Raw genomic sequence first — 24965 nt, 5'->3', positions numbered from 1 at the left:
CCATGTGCAGCACTGTGTTTCAGCTGTGGCTGTTTTTAAAGGGCTTTATAAATAAAGTTGAGTTGAGTTGAGTTGAGTTAACCTTCCCTTTCCTGTCTTGTTTTCTCCTCTTTATTTTTATTTTGTTTCCTGTCCTCTCCCTTCCTTCCCCCCCTCTAATTTCCTTTCCTTTCCTCTCTTCTGTTCTTCTCCCTCATTATCCACTTGTTTTATCAATGTCTTCCAGCCTTTCACCTACAAAGTTGCGTAAACATGCATCATCCAATCATGAAATGATCAGTCTCCCTTCTCACACATGCACCAACACACAAACACCAACACACACACATACGCACACTGTGAACACCTGTTGGCCTGATTGAGAGCAGTTGTGCATTTCTGTGAGCTTGTCAGTGATTAGAACATTATGTGCGTTTGTGTGTGCACGTGCATCCACATTTACACACCTGTCTGCAGACACGCCTGAGCATCACCCTCAGTTTGAGAAAAGTCAGGACAGGTCATAGTGTGTGTGAGATCTGTCAGTATGATTCATGTTCTACAAGGAGAAAGCCTTGGGGAAATAAGACAGACGCACACACACACACACACACACACACACACACACACACACACACACACACACACACACACACACACACACACACACACACACACACACACACACACACACACACACACACACACACATGCACACACGGTTATAAGAAGTCAGTTCTAGCTCTGAACTGGTATCATTGCTTGTTTAAAGTTTGGTTTTAAACATATATCTGGCATAAAAGTCACACTTTAAACCCCTTCAATGTGTATTCTGGTTAATCCTGATGTCACTGCTACCAAACTTCAAAGTGTGCAGCGCTGTTGAAATGTAGAAAGGAAAAGATAAAAGCATTCTTCCCACTCAGTAGTCAGAAAATCCCTCTTCACTTCATGATAATGAGCCAGTGTAGCACCCTCTGCATTTGCTCCTATCAACCCTTTCCGCTTTTAAGCACTTTTAAAAGCTAATATTTTGCAACTTTCCACTTTTCCTCTTTGTATTGATTTGCTCTGTTCTGTCTTGCAGCCTTGCACTTTTTTTATTGAGTCAGGTCTAAAAATTTAAAGTTGTCTTGACTCAGCTCCAGTAAAGATAATAGCTTTTTTAAATGCATCAATAGAAAATAAAATACCTAGACACAAAACTGAGCTTCTACGCTAAAATTCATTACCACTGCTTATCTAACCAGGGACACTTTATTCTCTATTTAGTCACTGTGCAGTTGCATTTAAATTTCATCACAATCCGGTTCCCTTCCCATTAACCACCCTGCTTCCTTTTTACCATCTTTGCGGGACTATGTATTAGACATATTTGTTTACAGATGAGGTGAACATTAAGAGCGATGAGGTTGGACGGAGGTGTGAAAGACGGAGCGAACAGAGGATATGGAGAAGTGCTTAAGATGTGAAATGATGACAGAGTGTGTGTAGGCGGAGAGAGAGAAAAGAGACGACAGGACATTTACTTACACAGATACAAGAAATACAAACAGATAGACCACAATGATAGGATTGACGGGGGAAAAGACCAGTCTGTATCGGTCCAATGAGGACTTGAACTGGCAACCCTTAGATGGGCTGCTGCTGCCCCATTTATATGATTATAATGATTATTCAACATCATTTTTAAGGATGATTTTAGTCTGACAGATGAATGCAATTCAACAAATATTCTCATTATAGAATATCCGGCCCATTGTTTTTTAGAGGAATCGATTATTATTTGGTGTATCCCATTTTTAAAATGTCCATTGTATTTTCTTTTCAACTTGATTTGTCAGTTAGAAACCGATTTTCACCTTAACCCGAAATATTACAGAGAAGAGTAACAATTCTTAATATTTGAGAGGCTGAAAACAACACATTTTGCACAATGAAAATATTAAAATAAAATGTTAGTAATTATTATTATATTATTATACTGAACTATAAGCAATTTGTCGACTCATCATTGCCATCTTGCTGAATTAGCACAGTTGAGTGATAATTCTGATGAATACAGTTGAGAAAAAATATTTCTTTCAAGTTGCATTGTGGGTAACGTAGGCACCACTGTTTTACAATAAAACATGCCTGGATTAGGACTGACAATATCTCTTCTGCGTCAATTTTGATTCTGTTGAACTTCAAATAAGGAGTGACATCTCATTGATATAATGTGAAACCTGTATCTTAACATACTCTTTAATCACTATGAGCGAAAATGAAAAAGCCGTCTGTGATGCAGGACCTCAGTCTAAAAGGAGAAGGAAGGAAGGAGCGAGAGGTAGTGGAGGGTAGCAGTAGCGGGATGACGGCGGTGGAGAGGAGTGAGTGGAGTATTGAAGTGACAGGTTGTTGTCAGAGCAGCTAGACCCTGGAAGATAGATGAAGACAGGGTCACAGCTCCCCGCTGAAGTCACGACAGATGATTAACTGTGTGTGTGTGTGTGTGTGTGTGTGTGTGTGTGTGTGTGTGTGTGTGTGTGTGCTGGTGTGTGTGTGTGTATGCATTTCGGTGAGGATCGGGTCAGCGCTTTTTTTGCCCAAGGCCCACTTCCCCTCAGTGTGGAGTGAGTGTGTGAGAGTATTCGAGTACAAGGTCAGCAACATGAGCCCTACAAAGCTGACTGACACTGTTGTGTATTGGTCATTGTGCAATGTGACATGCGTTTATGTTTCACTTCCTCTTTCTATGTTTTCACTGATTTTGACCTGCGGGGTCAAACCGTTTCTCATCCTTTTTTTCCCATCTGTTTCCTCTCTCAATAAATCAACTCTCTTCTAACTGAGACATGAAAACATATTTCTGTTGTATCCTCACCTGCTTGTTTTCAGCTCAGCTATTGTTCAGCAGAATGAAAACCGCAGTAAAGAACATCGCTTACAGCTGGCTGCACACAAATGCACCATACTGTCTTGTGTGTAAGGTTTCACACATGAAAGACTTGACTCAAGGCCATGTTTCACTCAGGAAATTCAGTTTGTCCACTTACATTTAATATCATGTTCATCCTGTCCACATGAGAGACAGTCCCAAGTTAGGAGTCATTCAACTTTAAACATTTTGGCCTTCACCGTGTATTCACACCGAAAGATTTATGAGCAGCAGCAGCAGAGAGAATGAGTTTTTTTGCCCTGAGCGCAACCTCACATGAAGCACTTCCCTCCAGTTGCCTATTTAGTCATTCATCACACACCAAGTAACATAAGCATTTATGTTAAGTCTTAGCCACCTTGGCAATGTCCAAAGGCTACTGTCCTTTAAGCTCTGTGTTCGGTCTCTACCAACCTCGGAAAAAGAAACATACATGTCTCTTTAGCTACTGAATGGTACGCTATGTTGCTAGCTGCTCCATTTGTCTGTCTGCTGATTGGTGCGAAGCAGGTAGTAACAGCATTTTTCTTAGAGCTTTTTTTACACAAAAAAAACAGCTAATACTGCGGCGGAAATCACCCTGATGAGAGCTGCAGGACTCGATCAAAACAATGAGCTTAAAGAAGCTAAAAGACTCTGCAGAGTCCGGAGGATACTTTTTTTTTAGTTTTCTGTTATCGAGACAAACAACCCTTTGATATTAGACGTAATCTTTACAACCATTGGTCATATAAAACCATAAACAGTGCAGCTAAGACCAGAAAATAAAAGACATGAGAGATAACTTGGACTGTGGAGTGAAAGACCTGACTTGCCACTGTGTCCAATAAAGGTTTTTAGATAAATAGTAAATATAAAATGTAATACTTTATCAATATTGACACTACATGTGTATGATAATGCAGTGATTTATGTTAGGTTTAAGCACCAAAAAAACCACCTGGTAAGATTGCAATGTCTTAGGGGGATTTCTAAAGATTACAAATGGAGAAATGTGAATACTGTTTGCTCTGCTGTGCAGCGAAAAAGAGTTTTCTATTGACCGCTCCACAGTCCAGATTAAAAACAAGAGGTGATTGATTTTTTTCATCTCCTGAGGCCGGCTACTCCTACTGCATCTATAGACTTTTTATATAGTTTAAACTTTATTACAGACGCTGGCTACAAGTATATCATCACTTACAGAGCTGTTTTCAGCCTTGCTTTCATGTAATGGCCATTCGTTATTGCTTTTGTTGCTTTTTCGATGTGTTTATAATCCGCCATAAACCACCTTTGATTGAGTTCTGTTAAAATAAAGAATGTTGTTGTTTAAGTCACATTAAATACAGGTTTTCATTCTGACGGCCACGGATGCTTTTCCTCACTCTGTGCTAATATCTTCAAGCGTAACCACTTCCTGCATGCTTTAATTAAAGGCAAAGTTGATTTAAAAGCAGAAGAGGGTATTATATCCTGAATACAATTAAGCCAACCAAAATAGATCTTAAGAGAGTTAAGTGGTGTATTTAAAAGTGAAATAATGTCTCTCCTTCTGTCTCTGTCTGAAGGATTCGGACGTCACTCCTCTCTGCAACGACCGAATAGAAGTCAGAAGGGTCCAGTGAAGGCCTGACTGCATCGACAGAAATGGCTCCAACAGCCATGTCCCCTTCCTCTCTCTCTTCACCCCTCCTCCTCTTCCTTCTCTCTACCCCCCTCCTCTTGTCCTGTTCCGGATCAGTGGATGCAAGTGATGCAAACTGCTCAGCCGCTGGAGACCAGTGTCAGGAAGGTGGGAAAAATGGCATTGTATCGTACAGTAACTCCGGAGTCATTCCTCAGCTTAATAGAGTGTATATTTCTCTTGTGGTACCAGTATATTAATCGAATGACTCCTTTATTTCTAAAATAGCCTATAAATACCCTCCTGGCATTAATTGCCGTACATTTTGCCAGCTCATTCTGTGCAAGCTGTCCAGAGGCTAACAGGAACAAGATTTATTTGGGAGTTGCTAATGCACACTGAAAGGCCAACTACAATCTTTTTCATCCTGGAAAAACGCTAATTCCTCTCAAATGTCACTGCTATTGAGCCCTTTTAGTGGCAGCAGTGTTGAATATTGAAGCAGTTAGAAATAAAAAAACATTGGAAAGTAAGGTCCAGGTTAAAAAACAACCTTTAAAGTTGAAAAATATGAGCAGAATATTCAAGGAGCCCCCAAATTAGGATGCCATAGCACTCAATGGTGACAGTGTTTCATTGTCTCCTGAGTGAAATGTACCACTGGTGACTTATCAGGTGATTGTGCCAGCTTACTGCCTTTAAACTGGAGCACATTGATCGATTTTTAATATATTGTATCAAGACAAATGAGACCTTATGATAAGTCTTCCACTTATTACATTCCTTAATCAGGTTATACTGCCGCAGAGCTTTTACCAAGATGCCCACAGTGGCAGACTGTACGATATTAAAGAGATAACTGAGGGAAAGTGATGCAACCTAATATATTTGATCCTTTCCTGCCGAACATATTCTAATTATCTTCCTTTGTTGTGATGTTTCAGGAGTGGTGCTGCCCGTGTGGAACCCTCAGAACCCCTCTGTGGGCGACAAAGTGGCGCGGGCCATTGTTTACTTCGTAGCTCTCATCTATATGTTTCTGGGCATGAGCATCATAGCGGACCGGTTCATGTCTTCTATAGAGGTAGGCAAGAGATGAAAGTCACTTCTTTGTAGTAATGACTTTGTTTGTCAGTTATTAACAGCTACGGGAAATTCAATGGATCTAACTTAAAGGAATACTTCACTCACAAAGTATTTCAATGACGATTTCACTGTCCATGTGACTTGGAAAACCTGAAATGCTTTCACCATAAATGAAGGTCAATTAAGGGAAATATGGGGCTGCTTTTAATATAATACGTTTCATGGCTCTGTGGTATTTAAAAAAAAAAACCTACATTTTTTTTACTTACTCGTGCTTTTTTCATTTGGTGGATACATTACTCTTTCATGTCCCGTTCCTTTTACTTTTGCTTCTCACTCTCCTTTGCGTTAAATCTTTCCTTACCTTCTCTTTCCTCTGCTTTTTTCTGCAGGTCATAACCTCCCAGGAGAAAGAAATCACTATAAAGCGGCCGAATGGTGAGACCACCACGGCCACGGTCAGGATCTGGAATGAGACCGTTTCTAATCTCACTTTAATGGCCTTGGGTTCCAGCGCCCCCGAGATACTGCTGTCAGTTATTGAGGTGAGCACATTATGAGCCGGCAGGTTACATTTTAGATTACCTGATGTGCAGAACGTATTGGGAACACAGTAATCTGATTTTCACCCCGGCTATAGGTGTGTGGACACGATTTCGAGGCTGGATCTCTAGGTCCCAGCACCATTGTGGGCAGCGCTGCCTTCAACATGTTCGTCATCATTGCCCTGTGTGTGTACGTGGTTCCTGATGGAGAGACACGCAAAATCAAACACCTTCGGGTGTTCTTCGTCACGGCAGCCTGGAGTATCTTCGCTTACATATGGCTCTACCTGATTCTGAGTGTCTTTTCCCCGGGAGAGGTGGAGGTGAGAATACAGAAGGTTGTAAAAGAGCAAAGTTTGGGAAGAAAAAGGTGTTAACTGTGTCTCCTCTCCTGTAGGTATGGGAGGCAGTGCTGACCTTCCTCTTCTTCCCGCTCTGCGTGGTCCAGGCCTGGGTGGCAGACCGCCGCCTCCTCTTCTACAAGTACGTCCGCAAGCGCTACCGTGCCGACAAGCACCGTGGCATTATCATCGAGACCGAGGGAGGGCCGGATGGAGCCATGGGTATGGCCGGAGGAGGTGCTCTGGGGCCAGGGGGCTTCACCAAGATGGACATGCTGGAGTTGGATGGACAGATGGCGCTGAATTCTCACAGTGGGATGGACGGAGGGATGATGGAAGATGGAGTGAAGGATGAAGAGGACGAGGCCAGGAGGGACATGGCGAGGACGCTGAAGGATCTGAAGCAGAGGCACCCGGATAAAGACATGGAGCAGCTCATTGAGATGGCTAATTATCAGGTTAGAGGAGTGTGCTAATATTATAATTTATTCATATTCAATATATTTTACGAGTAAAAGTTTGTTGAATACTCTTTTTTACAAAAGAGAGTTGATTATGTTGGTGCCACATGTTTTTGCGTTCAGTGTGGAGCTACAACTGGGAGGTGATTAGCTTAGCATAATGACTTGAAACAAGGGGTAACAGGTAGCCAGGCTGTGTCCAAAGTTCAAAGAGACATTGTAGTTCATTTGAAAAATGTATTTAAAGTTTAAAGGTTTTATAAAAAGTTAACTTTTTAAAATCTTTTTAATATATTTGGATGGATGCTGCTGCTTATAATGGAGGCCCTGCATTTATCCTAGATGAGACATTACATCATGTCACACATTTCAAACGACAGTGTTGGAGTTGACGCTCTGACACATTCAGTTGTTAACAAGGTGTTTTAGGGAATAGCAGGATACAGAGAACCTTGCAAAATGTTCCAGAGCAAGTTAAATGGTGTTCAATAAATTAAACAACTGCCTTCATGAAAAGATTTGGAAAAACCTTCATTTATCTCCTCTAGTGCACATGAAAGGAATTGTAAACCAAACTATGCATACACACCGAATTTAAAAAGCAAAATAAGGAAGACATTAAAGTGTGGTCTAGATCGCTACTCATATACAGATACCAAGTATTTTTCAGCCTCTTATGTAATGTTATGTGCTGATAAAACCACTAGTCTGCAGAGAGCATGTTGGCGGTTGGCTTGATTGACAGCCCTATATCAGACGTCCCCTCTGAGATCCAGGTGATTTTATTTGGGGTAAGTTGTATGAACATCAAATAAGTGAGCATGAACGTTTCTCCATAGCCTTGGAAGCCATAGCTTGACAAAAAAACCTAACTCAAGGTCCACTTGTTACCTGTATGTGAACACTGGGACATGTCAACATTTTAAAAAGAGATAGCAAGTGTACCTGGTTTTAAGATTTTTTTCAAGGGGGTTTAGATATAAGATGCCTTAAAAGATATTGATAAGCCATGTAAATGTAGAGCTTTGTCCCAAATTTAACTTGTGGTTAAATTTGGCATTAGTTAAGTTGAGTTTAGATTGTCGATGTGGTTTGTTCTCATCCCTGTTAAAAACAACACTAAATGGCGTTCACACACACACATCTCTTTTTGAAGATTTGTTCACACTCGCTAAAAACAATTTTTAGGATCAAACTGGAACTTTAAGGACTGGTTTCACCCTTTTAATGAGGAACTGTGGAAGCTATCCAAGTCGCTGCTGCTCCCCCTTTCTTTGCTTTCCTCTCTTCCTTCCGTTGCCTTTTCTCCACCATTTCTTCCTGCTGGTCTTTGTTTTTTTGGCAACGAAAGAGGAGAGGAAAGCACCCCAAGCTGCACTGGTAAACTGCCAGATGTTTGTTTGAATTCAAGCCTCCCTCCCTGCAGCCTCTTGCTGTAAATAAAAATGGCAACTGGCCTGTTAAAGTCAAGTTCAGTGAGGTCTTAACGAATCATTGAATAAAAAATTTAACAGTGGTCCCCCATGGTGGAATTGGACTTTCAATAAATAAGACCAACTAAACCAGATAAAGTTTTTAAACTAAACTTACCATTACAGCTTCCGTCGCTCCACAGTGATGCAGATTTTACGAGAATTCTGCAGTGATATTACCGGCTCTCTGTTCTTCAATTTAAAAAAATCAGTGTTCCTTTGAGGCAATGATTTCCAGAGCTGCTGTTCAATTTATATTTGGTTGGTTGCTTTAGGATATGTAATTCCTATTAGCCGGACATTTTTATTGGAATGAGTGCTAAATGATTGATGAAGCCCATTAGATCGAATATTTGAAGCATAGATGAAGCTCCAACAGCATTACACAGGATCTAGTCAAAACTTCAAGCATCCATTTTAAAAAAATGTCCTTCAGTAACTCACTAATCCCTTGACTACTGATTTCCCTGAGGAGAAACATTTCCCGAGAGATTTACGGCTTAATCTTGAAATTGCAGTTTCCAGTTCAAACCTGGAAGCTGTTATAAAAGAAAACCTAATCTGGAGATGAAATGATCAATACAATATTAATTGATTGGTTTTGTTGATCAGGTCCTGATGCAGCAGCAGAAGAGCAGAGCGTTCTACCGTATCCAGGCAACAAGGATGATGATCGGAGCTGGAAACATCCTGAAGAAGCACGCCGCCGACCAGGCCCGCAAGGTGAGATGCACACCATCTCCCCTCAGCACCGCTATTCAAAGATAAAGAAACTCCAGCCCGACTCTTTCCCTGTCCTTTGTCCAGGTGGTGAGCAGCAACGAGACGCAGGCGCAGGAGGACGACCCTCACACCATCAGGATGGACTTTGAACCCGCTCTGTACCAGTGCTTTGAAAACTGTGGCTCCTTAAAACTGACTGTGGCCAGACACGGAGGAGACCCTGGAGTAACTGTCAAGGTGTGTGAGGTGTTTATGCAAGACTGTGGAGTTCAGAAAAGTGACAAAAGACGGAGAAAAATAGAAACCAGAAATCTGCTCTGACCCGACCTCACTTGTTCTCATCTCTATAAAGATTCATGTTCTCTTCTCTGCTGGTAAAAGAACAGAAACTGGTGATAAAGAAGAGCTGGGACACACACTACTAAACACTTTATTCTCCAGATGTTTAGATATCAGTTCAGGCTGTGAGAATACGAAAAAAAAACATCCATTGGGGAAGGCTCATTGATCTTTACGCTGGCCTCATACTCTGAATAACAGATTTTCTTTTAAGTCAAAGACAGAAATCTGTATCAGGGAAACTATCTGCATGTTTAATACTGCTGGGGCTTTGCATGGCTGTGTCCCCTCTATTATTCTCCCATATACAAATAAAGCTTCCTCAGAATAGATCATGCCCTATTAGGCAATGTTAATGGAATTGAAAAAATAATACGTGTTCCCTCACCATGATTTGGATCCACTTTAAAATGTAATGGGTTATCTCTTGGACCTTGATAGAATATCATCGTTTTTTTTTACCTAATACTGCTGAGAAACAGACAAACCAAATAAAATCATAACTCCCTTTTCTGAGGAGACCATGATGCAGCATCAGGGTAGAGGTCAGCTCATGGCATGGCTTCAGTCTGCCGTCCACTGAAGCTGATTTTATAAAGTGAAGTGGCCTTTTAAGCCCACACAGGCTCTTCAGACAGCGTGTCAGAGCAGAGCAGGTGAAGAAATGATTATCTTTACGTAACGGCTTTCTCAATGAGGACACATGCACTTGATGCAGCACTTGAATCAGACGTAAGTTTAAATATATTATAACAATCCAAGACTGCAATCTGAGCCTTTATAATATACACGAAAAGTTCAAAGAAATATAGTTTGCCTCTTAAAAAGCGTAGCACTTTAACCACGAGGCAGCCATTCTAAAACAGCTATCGACATTGAGACACATCATTACCAATAATATACAACGGAAAGCTAACTGCTCATTTGAAGCATTAGGAGAGCTTTTGTGCCAAATGTATATATACATGGATACAGATAATCATGAGCTTTCCTTCGTATCCACCTAATGGATTTAAGTCCAAAATAAACCTTTTTTTTTAGCTCTGTTTTAAACTCGAAAAACTCCTGGGAAAGATACTATGTGTCTCAGCAAGTACTTACTTTTGTTTGGCCATTTAGTTCCTAACAGGTATTTACATATTTGTTTCTAAAAGCTTTTTAGTTGAAAACAGCTGATATGTTGAAACTATCATGATTTAATATGGGTTTGTCAGTATGAGCAACACCTTAATCATTTGAGACAATCAAATGACATACAAAATGAATAACTGCAGCTTTATGCTTGCTTAAACAGTATATGGCTAATTCTTTATGGGAAAACACATTCTTGTCCATCCATACCATCCTAGCATTCCTAGCCAAATACATTGTGCTGTATTATATCAATTAGCTGTAATAATAAAGGCACCGTTTTAATTAGGTTCACATTGATACAGTGTGACATAAAAACCGGCTCATCAATTCATTATTTCCTGCTATTATAGTCACATCATTCAATCATAGCTCCAAAATGTCATAATGTCTCCTCATGTTTGGAAAATCTGAAATATTATGAATCCTCAGTATAGAGTAGTCCTAGCAATAAATGGTTGCATGTTAAAAAGGGTTCAGATTTGTGTCACTCACACGCATTTCATCAAGAGCCGAGCGAACAGAATGGGAATAAAGGCGCCACCAGCTCTTACTCGGCTTTCTCATACACCCAAGCCTCACAGTATGACTGTATGAAGGGAATTTTTTAAAAGAGGACACAATCTGTTATCTGATTCTAAACCATGAGGGTGCATTTGTGAGGCTCTGTGTGCAGCGGGTTAACATGGGGGCAGATGGAGAGGATGCAGGTGAAGTTTTATTGTACTATCTTCAAAGTGTTTATCCCCACAGTGTCTGACCACAGGGTTCAGTTTAATGAAGCACTTTCTCTTAATTTCCTCTCTTCTCATCTCCACAATTGCCTCTTTCTCCTTTTCCTTTGTGTTTATTTGCCCTTTTCCATTCTGTGTTATCTTTTGACGGCTCTCCCTTTACCCTCCTCTCACCCGCCTCCCACTCTCTGTGTGCTCCGCTCTCCCCCAGGTGGATTATCGCACAGAGGATGGCACAGCAAACGCAGGTTCAGATTATGAGTTTGCAGAGGGAACACTGCTGTTTAAGCCGGGAGAGACCCTCAAAGGTAAAAAAAAACCAACAGTAACAGCAATAATGTATGGCAAATTTTCCCAAAACACATCGCTTACACTGAGGCTCAAACAGCGCAGGTCATCCACAGTTCCTTAGGGAAATAAAAAGTACAGAGTACCATTAGGGCTGCACAGCTTGGAAAAAAAACCTTGTCTGATATTGCAAATGCGATATGAATCCTGATATATTACAGATATTTTAAAATGTATCACATGTAAAATGTATTAAGGTGACCATGGTTTGACCCTTTTAAGAGGATCTGTACCAAGCAATGATTTCCTTGACCAAATAAAGTATAAAATATATAATATACAAAGTTTTGATTAATTCTACATACCGCAAAGTATTCTGTCCCAATCTAAAATGACATTTCTTTCACCAGAGATCACAGTCGGTGTGATTGATGATGACATCTTCGAGGAGGATGAGTATTTCTACGTCCACCTCAGTAACCCTCGGCTAGTTGGCTATCCGGAGATTGGCACCGCACCGCAGGACGCCAACGTCGCCCCCAAAGCCGTGCTGGGTGACAACCACACCGCCACAGTGACCATCTATGATGACGATCACGCAGGTAACAGGAATCCCTAATTGAGATTTGATGGAATGATTTTTATTCATATCACTGTAATAACAGTTCGGCTAATGCTCTGGTTCTTTATCAAAGTCCTGATGATTTTTTGTATTTTTGTGTGTAAAAGTTTGTCTGTTACCTAGATACAGCATGCAAAACTGACAACAAATGTAGAGCTGGTTTTGATAGAAATGTCTGCACCCACCCAGCTTCGTGTTGAATCCACTTGGGTCTATTGTTTTGCTGGAGTCCGCTCAGTGTCACCACTTTTCAGCCACAGTAGTTTGAAAACATCCGAAGACAATTAAAGTGACTGAGGCTGAGTGTACAGTGGGCGTTTACCTGATGCTCATTTCCTTTTATCTAGCGAGAGTGGGAGGTGGTCTATTATCCCCTTCTCTATATATTCAGCACACACTAGAGAGCAAGGCAGTGAGTGAGCGTAGGTGTTTATCAACCTCATCCTTCACACTTTGTAGTGTTTCTCCCCCGTCACATTATCTTCTTCCTTTCTTCCCTTTAGGCATCTTCACCTTTGAGTGCTCCAGTCAGAAGGTGAGCGAGAGTGTGGGTGTGATGGAGCTGAAGGTGCTCAGGACTTCGGGGGCCCGAGGCCTGGTGGCTGTCCCCTACCGAACCGTGGATGCCACCGCTAGAGCAGGAGAGGACTACGAACTGTCCGCCGGCAAGCTGGAGTTCCAGAACGACGAGACCATGTGAGTACAGGAACTGTTATTAAACCGTGACTATTATGCACACTTCACCAATGGCCCAAACTCCAGTGGTGTAAAGTAACTAAGTACATCTACTGTAGTACTGTACTCCACTCCATTTCAGAGGTAAATCATGTGCTTTCACTCCACTACATTTAATTAATACCATAAGTTACTTTGCAGATTTGGATTAGTGATGTGAAATATGATCAACTCTTTATTAAGACTTTTGTTACACCTGGAGTAAATTCACAAGCTACCCTGCAGTAAATAATTAGAAAACATATCATTAATAATTCAAATAATTCTGAAACGGGACAGTTCTTTTGGTTTAGTTACTTTAAGTATATTTTGATGCTAATACTTTTGTTCTTTTACTTGAGTCACATTTAAATTTCAGGACTTTTACTGTAACTGAGTATTCCTACACTCTGGTACTCCCACTTCTACTTAAGAACGAGATCGGAGCATGTTTCCCACCTCTGCCGAAATCGAATAAAAAAACCCTTTTATTACTTTAATTCATTAGAAAGATGTTTTCATATCACTCAAAGGTGACGACATACTTTTAGTGTCTCCTTCCTGTGCGATGGACTCTCATTCAGAAATGGCTGTTCAGGTTAATTGAGTGTGAAACATGTATTTGCGGTATAAATAGCTCTATTATGGCAGATAACAGCGCATTAATGCCACTCTTCTAGGTACGCTCAAACACACACACACACACACGCACGCACGCACACACACACACACACACACACACACACACACACACACACACACACACACACACACACACACACACACACACAGGTTGATACACACTCCATCTTCCCAACTTTCCCCCCCCTAGAAAAACAACACACACATTTGTATTTAATTAATTGTACCGTTAACTCTGTCCAACCATGAACCAAACACACCTTGAGGAAGTGGAATCTAGCAGAAAAGTCCTCACTCTTTAAAACTGTCCACACAACACACACACACAAACACACACACACGCAGTACTTGCTTTAAGGGGCCCCGGGAGACGCTGAGGAAACTGCATTCCCGACCGCTTTATGTATTGGTCAATTTAACACCGCTAACATCAGCATATTAAAAATGCATGTGCCCAAGGACACAAGAGCATGTGTGTGTGTGTGTGTGTGTGTGTGTGTGTGTGTGTGTGTGTGTGTGTGTGTGTGTGTGTGTGTGTGTGTGTGTGTGTGTGTGTGTGTGTGTGTGTGTGTGTGTGTGTGTGTGTGTGTGTGTGTGTGTGTGTGTGTGTGTGTGTGTGTGTGTGTGCTCTCTTGAATTTCTATGCTTGTTAGGACCAACCTGGCTTTAGGCCTTGAGACTTCGTAAAAAAACATGTGATTAGATTATAATTATTCATGCATTAATGTTTTCGTCACTTTAGTTTTGCAGCAGGAGCTCATTATCTATTACTTTAAATACTTGGCAGCTTTACCTCTATTCATATATTTAAATTCACTAGATGTAGAAAGGATACTATTTTTCTTAAAATTGTAAATTCAGTGTTTGAGTACATTTTCCTTATTAATTCGCACCACTGCTCATGAGTACAAAAGAGGATTGTCTCGTCTACTAAAAGACAAAGTGTGCGTGCATGTGTGTGTGTCTGTTATTTCATGTATCATCAATGATGCATCCCTACTTATAAAGCTAGTGAGCTTAGAAAAGACCAATATACAGTATGTCCTCAGGAAGCTCATTAACAGTCTCCAGTAGTTTCTGGTGTGCAAACTGCGTAAGGTACTGTTGGATTGTTTGCTATATGAGGATTACAGAGATCACAGGGTGCGGTTTGATTTACCCCGCAGAGATTTTAACTTTGTGGGTCAAGAGTAAACAATGAGCATCGATAAGCATCTTCCTCCTCTGGCTGTGGATTAACAGTGAAAGCAGCTGGTATTTATGAAGCTACTGAGAATCATACTGAAGTTTAAGTGACCTACAGCAGCTTTTACCATGCAGCATGCATTGATCAGAACTACAGAGTGTTTGTTTGGGATTTACACAATACTTCTTCAGCACAGATTAAACCACCAAAAGTACTGAACAACTGCTTTTAACCTTTTTATTAAATGTAGTTTTAATGACATTTGGGCCTCATTTTGTCCCTTTTTTTATTATGCCTGACACTTTTTAAAATCAGAATCTCCTTGGACTTAATATGATTCTGCCTTTTCAGCAGTGATGATATCAGAGATGCTTTGGCATTACAGTCTGTGCTCTTTTTAAAGGCTTTTTGGGAGGATGGACAAACAGGAGCACAACAAAAAAAGAAAGGACTTAAGCAAACAGGATGTGCTCTCTTATAATATCCCTCCCTCTCTTTATTTTTTCATGGCTTTTTCTTGCTGCTACCCCTCTGTGTTTTCTCTTTTCATCATTGTGCCTTTGAGCCCCTTGTCAAAAAATGTCCCGCTAATGTAAAGCTGCTTTTATCCGCTGCACTCGCTTGTTTCTTTCCTCCCTCCGCCTCCCCTTTTCTCTCTTCATTAAATTTCTGCTCTTCATTGACCTTGGATTTTTCTCTATATAGCCATTTTCAGCCTTTTTTCTCATTGGCTTTCTTCAACATCTTTCCCCCTTTCTCCCATCCCCCTGCATTTCTGTTTGGTATTATTTTAGAGTTCCTTCCACACAGGATAGGTTTTATCATCCTCCCTTCTTCCCTGACCTCCCTGTCAACTCTACTCTTTCCCTTTTCACCCTTGACTCCTCCTCATTAGCATCTTTCCTCTTTTCAGTATTTAACCTTTAACTGTTCAAACCCTTCATATCCTTCCTTTCCTGCCCTTGCTCCAATGCTTCTTTCTTACCGTCGTACTTTATCCCTCCCCTCATCCTCTCCATCCATCCATCTTTGTCTAACACTTTACTCAGAGAAAAGGGACTTTCTGCCAAGGCAATTTAGCTGGATCATAACCCAGACATAACTCACCCGCCGCACCTCCTTCTGTTCTCTCCTGTCTGACAGTGTGTCTTCCTTGCTGCTGCCTAATAGTTTTGTTTACCCGTTTGTTCTATTCCTCTGCATTTAAGCAACCACACTGCACCTGCATTAATCTGTCACTTTTGTTGTTTATCCTGTCGGATGGAAGTAGAGTTCTGAAAAGTTTGGGAAAAGTGGTAGAAAGGTGGTAGATGGCTCACAAGAAGGGGAGGGGTATATGGAGAAAGGGTAAGCCAGGTGCTGCTTGAAATTCTTGGAAAATCTGAAAGGCATTGGATCTGAACTGACAAGAAAAGAGGAGAAGGAATGGAAGTAAAACGGGGCTTCACCTCAAAAAGAAAATAATGTGATCCCACAAGGAAAAATCCCTGTTCTCCTGCTTCCCTTCATCAGTTTCAGGTTTCAGATGAGGGACAAAGGCATATTTGCATATTTATACGTCAATAAAGTGGATGATTTCTGAAATAAGCACACAATATCAGTTTACTTGTGATAAAAAGCACCAGATTCCTGCGAAAACAGCCCTGACTCTATCCAAATTATAAGTAAAATAGTGCAGAAACTGCAGAAGGAGTCAGGGACATAGATAAAAACATAAGGAGGAGAAATCTTGAGAGATGTACATGAGTTATTAATGAACCAAGGACAGGAGTGAAGTAGGAGAAAAAAATGACATGAATAATATGTAAGTGCGTTCGTCAGTATGTAATTCTCTCACTTGAGTGGAATTTATTCAGTGTCACTCTGTAGGAAGACACACATACTCTTTATACGCAGCATAGTTAATCTATATTTATTCAGTATTTGGACACATTATGCACACGCCGGAGTTAATTAAATCCCTGTCTGCCCTCTCTCTTTCTTCCTTTCTTGTTTTTTTGTTAATCAGAGGGCGTGTGTGCAAAAAACAAAGTTAACTGTGTGTGTGTGTGTGTGTGTGTGTGTGTGTGTGTGTGTGTGTGTGTGTGTGTGTGTGTGTGTGTGTGTGTGTGTGTGTGTGTGTGTGTGTGTGTGTGTGTGTGTCAGCTGGGTCAGTTTATTCTTAGCCTTCCTTCGACCTGCAACCGAGCTCAGAGTCACTGCCAGAAAAAACAGACACCTGTGTGTGTGTGTGTGTGTGTGTGTGTGTGTGTGTGTGTGTGTGTGTGTGTGTGTGTGTGTGTGTGTGTGTGGTCCTCTCCCCTGACTGCTCATTATACATTTCAAACAGGTGTTGCCACCACACTGTGCCGACGCCTGTTCAATTACTTATGCGCAGAGTGTGTATGTGTGTAATTACTGTATAGGTGTGTGTGTGGGAGCTCACTTTAGCCAACAGATTAAAACTTTTAACGTGTCACCTTGCAATCGCAGCTGTAACCATCAGTATGCTTGCTAGAAATAATAAAATACAATTCTCATTTTAAATAGTATTTGGTCGAAGTCTTCATTACTGTGCTGCTAGTTCGGCTAATGTTATAGCTGCTTTAATTTGTGTTGAAATGGCCACTTTATGTCTACAAACATGTCATGGCGCCTAAGATTTCATAGGATCAGACTTTGTCAATCCATAGAGCTATTATCTTCATAAAAGGAGGAGGACTATCAATTGTTTTTGGAAAACAAAGCGCTATCTAAGTTAGCATTATGCCGCTATAGTATATATTTTATAAAATAAATAAAGAGCAGGAGGGAGCTGCAAACTATACCATACCATAGGATAAGATACAATATGATCAGGTTGGCCTCACCTTTGACTGCTTCTAGGACCGACTTCTACAGAAAGAAGAAATGAAACATAGTTGTATTTTTGTAACGTGATTGTGTTCCAAACTGTTATTACTGTGGGCTTTAAGATAGTCAGCCATGTGTTCGAACAATTGCTGAAAAATAAAATACACTTACAATCCTTTTGCACACAGTATGAGAATCTTTCTCTTGAATTACATCAGTGCTGCTACAAAATGGAGAAATCCAAAGATAGCCAGAGCTGATAAAGCTACGTTTGCTAAGAATAACAATCACTGTTCTGGGGAGAGTTTGAGGAAATGGTCAATTTGGAGAAAAGTCATCATGCCTCGCAGACAACTCAGACAATTCAACCGCCAACATTGCTCTCATCCCTTAAAGGAGACACAATCTGTTACTGGTGTTGTTTCCAATGAACCCCCTGAGGTGCACCAGCCGTATACCACTTTACAATATGGAGTAGTGCGGCCTTGTAATGAATGTTGCCTTGTGTCTAAATGAAGCCCAAACACAACTTCTTAGTGATTCTGACAAAGCTGTCTGCAGTGCTGTGATCATGTATTAGCTGGAGGGGAATCAGCTCGTAAGTTTTAAAAACACATTCTCCCTTTGGCGAGAGGTTTTTTTGGAATTAAGAGTGAGAGAGGAAATGTGAGGAAAGTGTGTGAGCTTGTGTTTGTGTCGTGGGTGGGCGTGTGACACAGCGCTTGTAACGTGTTTGATATTTGCAACCTGTTTCTCCGTCTGTCCCCAAAGCAGGGTGACTAACCCAAAGCTGTTCCCAAAATAAAAAAATCCTTTGAACTTTAAATCCCCAAGAGCTGCGTGCTGTACGTCGAGCGTTCGCTGGAGTGAGTGTGTGTGTGTGTGTGTGTGTGTGTGTGTGTGTGTGTGTGTGTGTGTGTATGTGTGTGTGTGTGTGTGTGTGTGTAATTCTGTGCACATGCATACAGATGCATTTGTGTGTGTGTGTGTGTGTGTGTGTAAGTGCTGCTTCAGCTTTGTGTATGGGTTGGCACTTTTTTGTATTCCCTCACAATCATGTTTGTTGCTCATCTAGCAAGTGTCATATCATCTCTTTCTCTTAGCCCTGCACAAACACACACACACACACAGACACACACACACACACACACACACACACACACACACACACACACACACACACACACACACACACACACACACACACACACCACAGACAATCAGCCCGTCTGCACATGCCCTTCCTGCTTATCAGCCTGCTTCTTCTTAATAAACTGGTTATCACCATATTGACATTAAACTTGTTCAGACAGCTGCTTGGATTTTTTTCTTCAATGTCATTGTGATGACAGTCTGAGCACGCTTTCTTTCATAATGGGACCGAGCACACTCCATAACAAACATGATGTGCTTTGAATGTTGCACTTAACCAATCATTCAGTAGTAAACGTGTTTAATGCTACAAACATGATATTATAAGGTTGTATGTGTGCTGTTTAGCATGATTCTCTAAAACTGTGGGCGGGTTGATATTTGCCTCAAACGCAGCATGCAGTCTGGTTGGTTAGTATGCATAAGCTTCCTGCTTGGAATATTGATGCAGCAAGTTTGTGTTTTCAGAATATCCAGCCTTAAACCTCTTACACGGTTTAAAACAGCCTCTGGTAATATAGCTCGCAATTCTGAGGCAATTCGGAAGTTGGTTCTTAGTGTATTTCTATTTCCTGATATAACAGGAAGGACGTGATTGCAGCATTATCGGACGGTCCGTCCTGAAATATCTCGGCTTCTATTGGGTGGAATGCCATGAAATGTTGTACAGGAATTCATTCTAATTACAATAAATATTTCCTAGATATTTTTTAACATGCACTGTAGATAGCAATTTCATTTGGTTGGTGCAACATCTAAGTGAGCGATAACCTTTTTAGACCTGTACTATATTTTTCTGCTTTGTTACGTTTAAATTGAACGTTCTATTTCTTTGAGATTGAGCAACTCCTTTATTATTATTTAATTATATATACAATGATTTAAGGTGTTATTGATCCAGCTTAACACTTGCTATTTGTCAATAACATGAAACATTCCATCGTTAAGCCTACTTAGTAATTTAAGTTCACACTAGAGCCAGAGTTCAGTTAAAAACGTCTATATTTAACTATAGGAAATTGTGCACATACTGTATTTACTGCGCTTTCCAGGACAGTTCTCACTCCCGGCAGTTGCATTGCCTTCTCTGATGTCTTCTCCTCCACACATCCCACATCCCTTCAGGTTCAAATAGCATCCTGCTAATGGGCAGATAAACTCTTTCAACTCCCCCTCTCCCTCTTTTTCTCTGCTCCCTTCATTACCCCCTTTTCTCTCATCCGTCTCTATGAGGATGAGGTTTTCTTTTTTGAAGTTCTTTCCCTGTTTGTTGCCTTAGCAACTTTCAATCCCTCTCATTGTAAGCACAACAAAGGTTAGACATTGAAAGAGACGCAATAATGGAAAGAAAGATAAAGAACAAAAGGGAGTAATGATGGGAGAAGAAAGGGAGTTTTTTGATTTGCTGTTTTGTATGGATTTGTTTTTCTACTGTCATGTGCCTGCACTGAACTATCCGAAGAGCTGTACGATGATGACTCTGGACATTTTCTCTTTCCCCCTTTTTTTTCATTGATTTGCCATCCAACATTTATCGTCAGATTCATAGCGACTGCCGTTTTCACAGGTGAATTCACAGAGAACAGATTGCGCCTTCTGATAGCATCATGAACTGTGCATCAAAGGCAGTTAGGATATCATAGCACAAGTGTACATTTACTGATGTCGTAAAATATAAATGTCACCATTGCGCCAATAACACATAGGCAGAACAAGGGCACAGATACAAATAATAAAATTGATTTCTGACTCTATTAGCTTCTGACCAACAAAGTGCAGAGCTAATAAAGGGTGAGGGAGGGAAACCGTTTTTAGAATTAGCCATGATCGCTGGAAAGTCTGGGCTCGAACCCTCTCCTATACATTTTTACAGTTAGCACCAACTCTCTAAAGACCCTATTAATTTCACTGTAACCAGCAATTGGACTGTTTTTGCAACAAGGCTCATTTGCATTGCAAGGGGACCGTTTTTCTCCTAATTTTACCTAATTTAAATATATGCAAAAAGCACAGGAGCACCAAGACAGAGTTAGTTCTTTATTTCACCCTTCCCAGATGCTTTGAGGAATAAACAGCACATTATTGGGTTTCATTTGTACAGGTGTAGCTGCCGCAAAGCACGCAATCCTTGGTGACTTTGCCATTGAGAGTGCGCGTTCATGCTTGAGTCACACAATCATTGTTTACTCGTTAATTAGAAAAAGAAAACATTGTTTGGCCAAATGGATTATAAAGATTAAAGAGTCAAATCGCATTTCCGTATAGTCATGGTCTTGTCAGGGGATAGAAAAGCTGAGGTCAGGGAGAGATAAGAACAGGCTGAATGAAAAAAAATGAAGCGAGATGGAGAGCACACATGCTTTCATCCTCCTTTCCTCTTCTTCTCTTTTCTGTTTCTCCTTTATGCCTCTTGAGTCTCTTATTTTCTCCCTCTGCCCTCCCTCTTCTCTATTCCTCCTCATCCTCTTTAATGTCAGAGCAGTCAAAGTTAAGTAGCTTAAGTCAACATCTTCAACAACTTTTGAAGCCTTCTCCGTGTGCGCGTCCTTTTCTCCTTATGTGTGCGAGCCTGTGTGTATTATGTTTGAAATCAATGTGGCAGCAGCCGTCTGTTGTTTGCCCATTGATGTTTTCAGCCTTACTACAGTAATTCGACTGACAGTGCCTCCCGCACACACGCGCCCGCAGAGCACCTCTGGCTTTTTCTAAGCACAATTTTTAACCCATTTTTAATCCTCGCCTCTGGCTCCTCTATCTTTCTGCCTTTTGTCTCGCAGCACGGCTGTTTAACAGTCTATTGATTTGTGGGTCTAAAGACGAAGCCAAAAATCTGACTGTTAAAGTTCCAGTTAAGAATTTTACGGTAGTGCTTTGGACAGGTATATAAAGGCTGCTGAAATACAAAACAGCTTTCAGTTGAAGCAGCAAGGACTTTGAAATGCTGCCTCTGTGTCTGTTTTTCTTTACCCCTTGGCATTGTTGTTTCCTCTTCCTCTCCGTGACTCTGTCTTTTTGTTATACAATTCTGCTATTTAGCATCCCTGTCACTCCCTGTTTCTGTTCTCTCTCTGCTCTCCCGTTTTGGACTTCTTACCCCTGAATCTTCCCCTTAGGTTGCTTTTTTAGTCTTGCAATCCCAGCAATTTTTCTCTGCCAAGCATGCACACACCCTATGGTCAGCACCCACATGCACACAGTGACTTTTGCATCCCTGTTATCAACCCCCCCTCTGCATGCACACACCCTGTAATCATGGCTCAGAGACCTACTGGGAGCTGCAGCAACAGGCCTGCCCCTGTCCCACCATGTCCATGATTACATAGACTCTCTATACCCCCCTTACTCCCTGCTCCACATCTGCCCCGGGCCTCCCTCCTCGACCGGCTCCCGCCCTGCCACGCCAAGACCACATTAGAGGCTTCAGTGCCGAGTTCACTGATCAACTAAGCTGGTCTAAGCGCTCCAGGGTGGGTCAGAGGGACTGCCACTTTCCTAGCAGTTTTTAAACCCTTTCTAAGCAGACTTACTGACATTCAGGAATCCTTAACTGGGACATGTTTCTAATACAGTTTACGATTGTTTTGATTTGTTTTTTACACTTCGAATTCATTATCCTTTTTCTGTTCATTAACACCCTGGAGAATTCTTAGTCAAATCTGTCCGCCTGCCCTCTCTTTTCTGCTTTTTTGCCTTTATGATCATCTTAGCTTACTGTACGCTTGGTCCAACAATTCTAACCACATACCATTACTTACCATACTCATTGGTCTGAGGGCATTTCAAAATGACATTAGAGCAGTGACCTCTGTGCATGAATGGCTGCTGCTCTAATGGCAGTATGTAACTAATGAAGAGAAATGATAATACATCCACAGACCATCTGGTGATGTCCCATGGCAGAGTTTACCAAACTCTTGTTCAGTGTGCAAGAGAAGCACCGGTCAGATTCCACAACAACCGAGATATTCTGATTGCCAAAAAAGTGGGGAATAGCTATCGGCTGTAATCAGAGCGTAAGTGCTGGGATAACATTTTTGTAGGAACTCAATTTGAAGACCAAGAGTAGGTGGTTGAATTTAAATGAAGCAACTGTGTCTGTAATATCCTTTTTCGCTGCATGTAGGTGATGATAATAACAGAATCCAATCAAAAGTCCGTTTTTTTTCAGTGTTCTCAATTCCATAGCTACATTTTGACTGTAAAATAACCAAATTGATCAAACTGTGCAACACAATGCATCAGAACCTGAACACGACAAAGAGAACTTTAAGCAAGTAATCAGTATTTGATTGCAGCAACCTTTCAAATGTTTGATTGTATAATTCATCCTTAAGACCCTTAAAGAGGCCCGACAACATTAGTGTGTGTCTCTTTGTGAAATATTTTGGTCTAGAATCCTGGTGTCCAAATAAATAAACTCAGAGCTAGTTGGTGAGCTAGCTTAGCGAATTTGCTAACATGCTAGAACTGTCTTAGCTTCTTTTTATTCTCTCTTTACTTTATTTATATTGTAAACATATAGTTATTGAATATACATAGTGTTCTAATAACAGGTTTTTGTCTATTGCTATCTTGGACCATGCTAATGTTACATTTCCTAACATATTGTACTCGCTAACTGCTTGGCGACTGTCAGTTAGCAAGCTAGTTAGCTCTGCTGCTATAGGTTCATGCAGTTAATTAGAAGGACATGTTGTACCATTGATTTCTGACTCATTTTGCTTTTTGTGGAGCTGTTTATATCAAACAGAGGAGATTAAAAAGAAGTGGCTGCTGACAGAGCTACAGAAAATACAGACTATTCCCCCATATGACTCTCAACTGGATTTTTCATATCAAATTGAAAATGCCATGTTTTGCTGCTGAGCCAACACATACACGTCTTTCATATTGGATCAGATGTTTAGTTTATCAAACTGCTAATATCACTGAGGATTTAGATCCAAAGCCACCTCCATTAGTCTAAAAGAGTCCCAACAGTGATAACCAGGAACCTGTTTAGTGTCTCGGTCCATAGATTGACGAAAGCAACACCATGAATTCACGCTGCTGTGAAAGAGTGATGAGCCAGTTCCTGACTGCACTAGCTCAGGGTAATCTGGTATGATGACACACACACACACACACACACACACACACACACACACACACACACACAGACACAGACACACACACACACACACACACACACACACACACACACACACACACACACACACACACACACACACACACACACACACACACACACACACACACACACACACACACACACACACACACACACACTGAATGATGTCAGAGTGATTAAATCACTAATAGCTTGCGGAGGGGACGATGTGACTCACACAAACTCTCCATCGTAACTCCCAGCTCTCACCCTCCCTCTCATTGCTATTTCCAATACACTTTCCTCTCCTTCTTCTCTCTATCTATTTAACTATATGTCTCTACTCTCTCTAGTCTGTCATCTTTATGCCCGTCTGTCCATTATCCTTTTTCTCTATCATCTTTCCTTTCCTTTTCAAACTCCTCCTCTCCATCCTCATATTCTGCCCTGAGCTGCCCCTCTATCCTCATCATCCGTCTATCTCTCACTTGTCTTTCCTCTCCTGTATTAATCTCTCTTTGCCCTCCACCTCAGCTCCATCCATCCTCTGCCCTGTCGTCTCTTCACTTTTATTCTTCCCATCTTAGATATCTTCTCTGTCTCCTTCTTCATTTCAAAAGATGATGTATTGTCCCCCGCCGTCTTATCGTTCACCCATCCGTTCCTTCTCACCTCTATTGCTCCCTCTCTTTTGCTGCATCGCTTCTTCTAACCAATTCATCGTTTGCCCTCCATCTTTATCACTGTTCACTTTATCATTGTCCTTATTTGCTTTCAATTCTCTTTTTTCTTCTCGTTGCTGTGTATAAATCTTAAAAACAGATGACAAATGGGTGTTTGCAAGAGGCCACAAAAAGTTTGGTATTGTTTTTAAAAGGTCAGACTTTAAACAGACTCACTCACTCACACACACACACACACGCACACACACACACACACACACACACACACACACACACACACACACACACACACACACACACACACACACACACACACACACACACACACACACACACACACACACACACACACACACCCCCACGCTTTTTATAAGCAGCTGCTTGTGAGCAGTTATTAGT

General features: G+C 41.1%; 1 protein-coding gene across 2 annotated transcripts in view; it reads left to right on the top strand.

Annotated features, from left to right (window-relative positions):
* slc8a4b (solute carrier family 8 member 4b) overlaps nucleotides 1-24965 on the top strand; it is an 89114-nt gene that overhangs the window by 38413 nt on the left and 25736 nt on the right. The window contains exons 3-13 of one of the 2 annotated variants that reach the window (XM_063900929.1): nucleotides 4450-4673; nucleotides 5450-5589; nucleotides 5984-6136; nucleotides 6232-6459; nucleotides 6534-6935; nucleotides 7646-7729; nucleotides 9023-9133; nucleotides 9218-9370; nucleotides 11549-11645; nucleotides 12036-12227; nucleotides 12751-12943. In XM_063900929.1, coding sequence (XP_063756999.1) covers nucleotides 4529-4673; nucleotides 5450-5589; nucleotides 5984-6136; nucleotides 6232-6459; nucleotides 6534-6935; nucleotides 7646-7729; nucleotides 9023-9133; nucleotides 9218-9370; nucleotides 11549-11645; nucleotides 12036-12227; nucleotides 12751-12943 — 1898 coding nt within the window. In that variant the 5' untranslated portion in view covers nucleotides 4450-4528. The remainder of the gene's footprint in view (nucleotides 1-4449; nucleotides 4674-5449; nucleotides 5590-5983; nucleotides 6137-6231; nucleotides 6460-6533; nucleotides 6936-7645; nucleotides 7730-9022; nucleotides 9134-9217; nucleotides 9371-11548; nucleotides 11646-12035; nucleotides 12228-12750; nucleotides 12944-24965) is intronic. The other variant, XM_063900930.1, reaches the window with a different exon arrangement.

Source organism: Eleginops maclovinus, chromosome 14 (genome assembly GCF_036324505.1).
Source record: "Eleginops maclovinus isolate JMC-PN-2008 ecotype Puerto Natales chromosome 14, JC_Emac_rtc_rv5, whole genome shotgun sequence".
Classification (NCBI taxonomy): Eukaryota; Metazoa; Chordata; class Actinopteri; order Perciformes; family Eleginopidae; genus Eleginops; species Eleginops maclovinus.
Note: the sequence above shows the minus strand (reverse complement) of the source record. Positions and strands in the feature narration are given on the sequence as shown.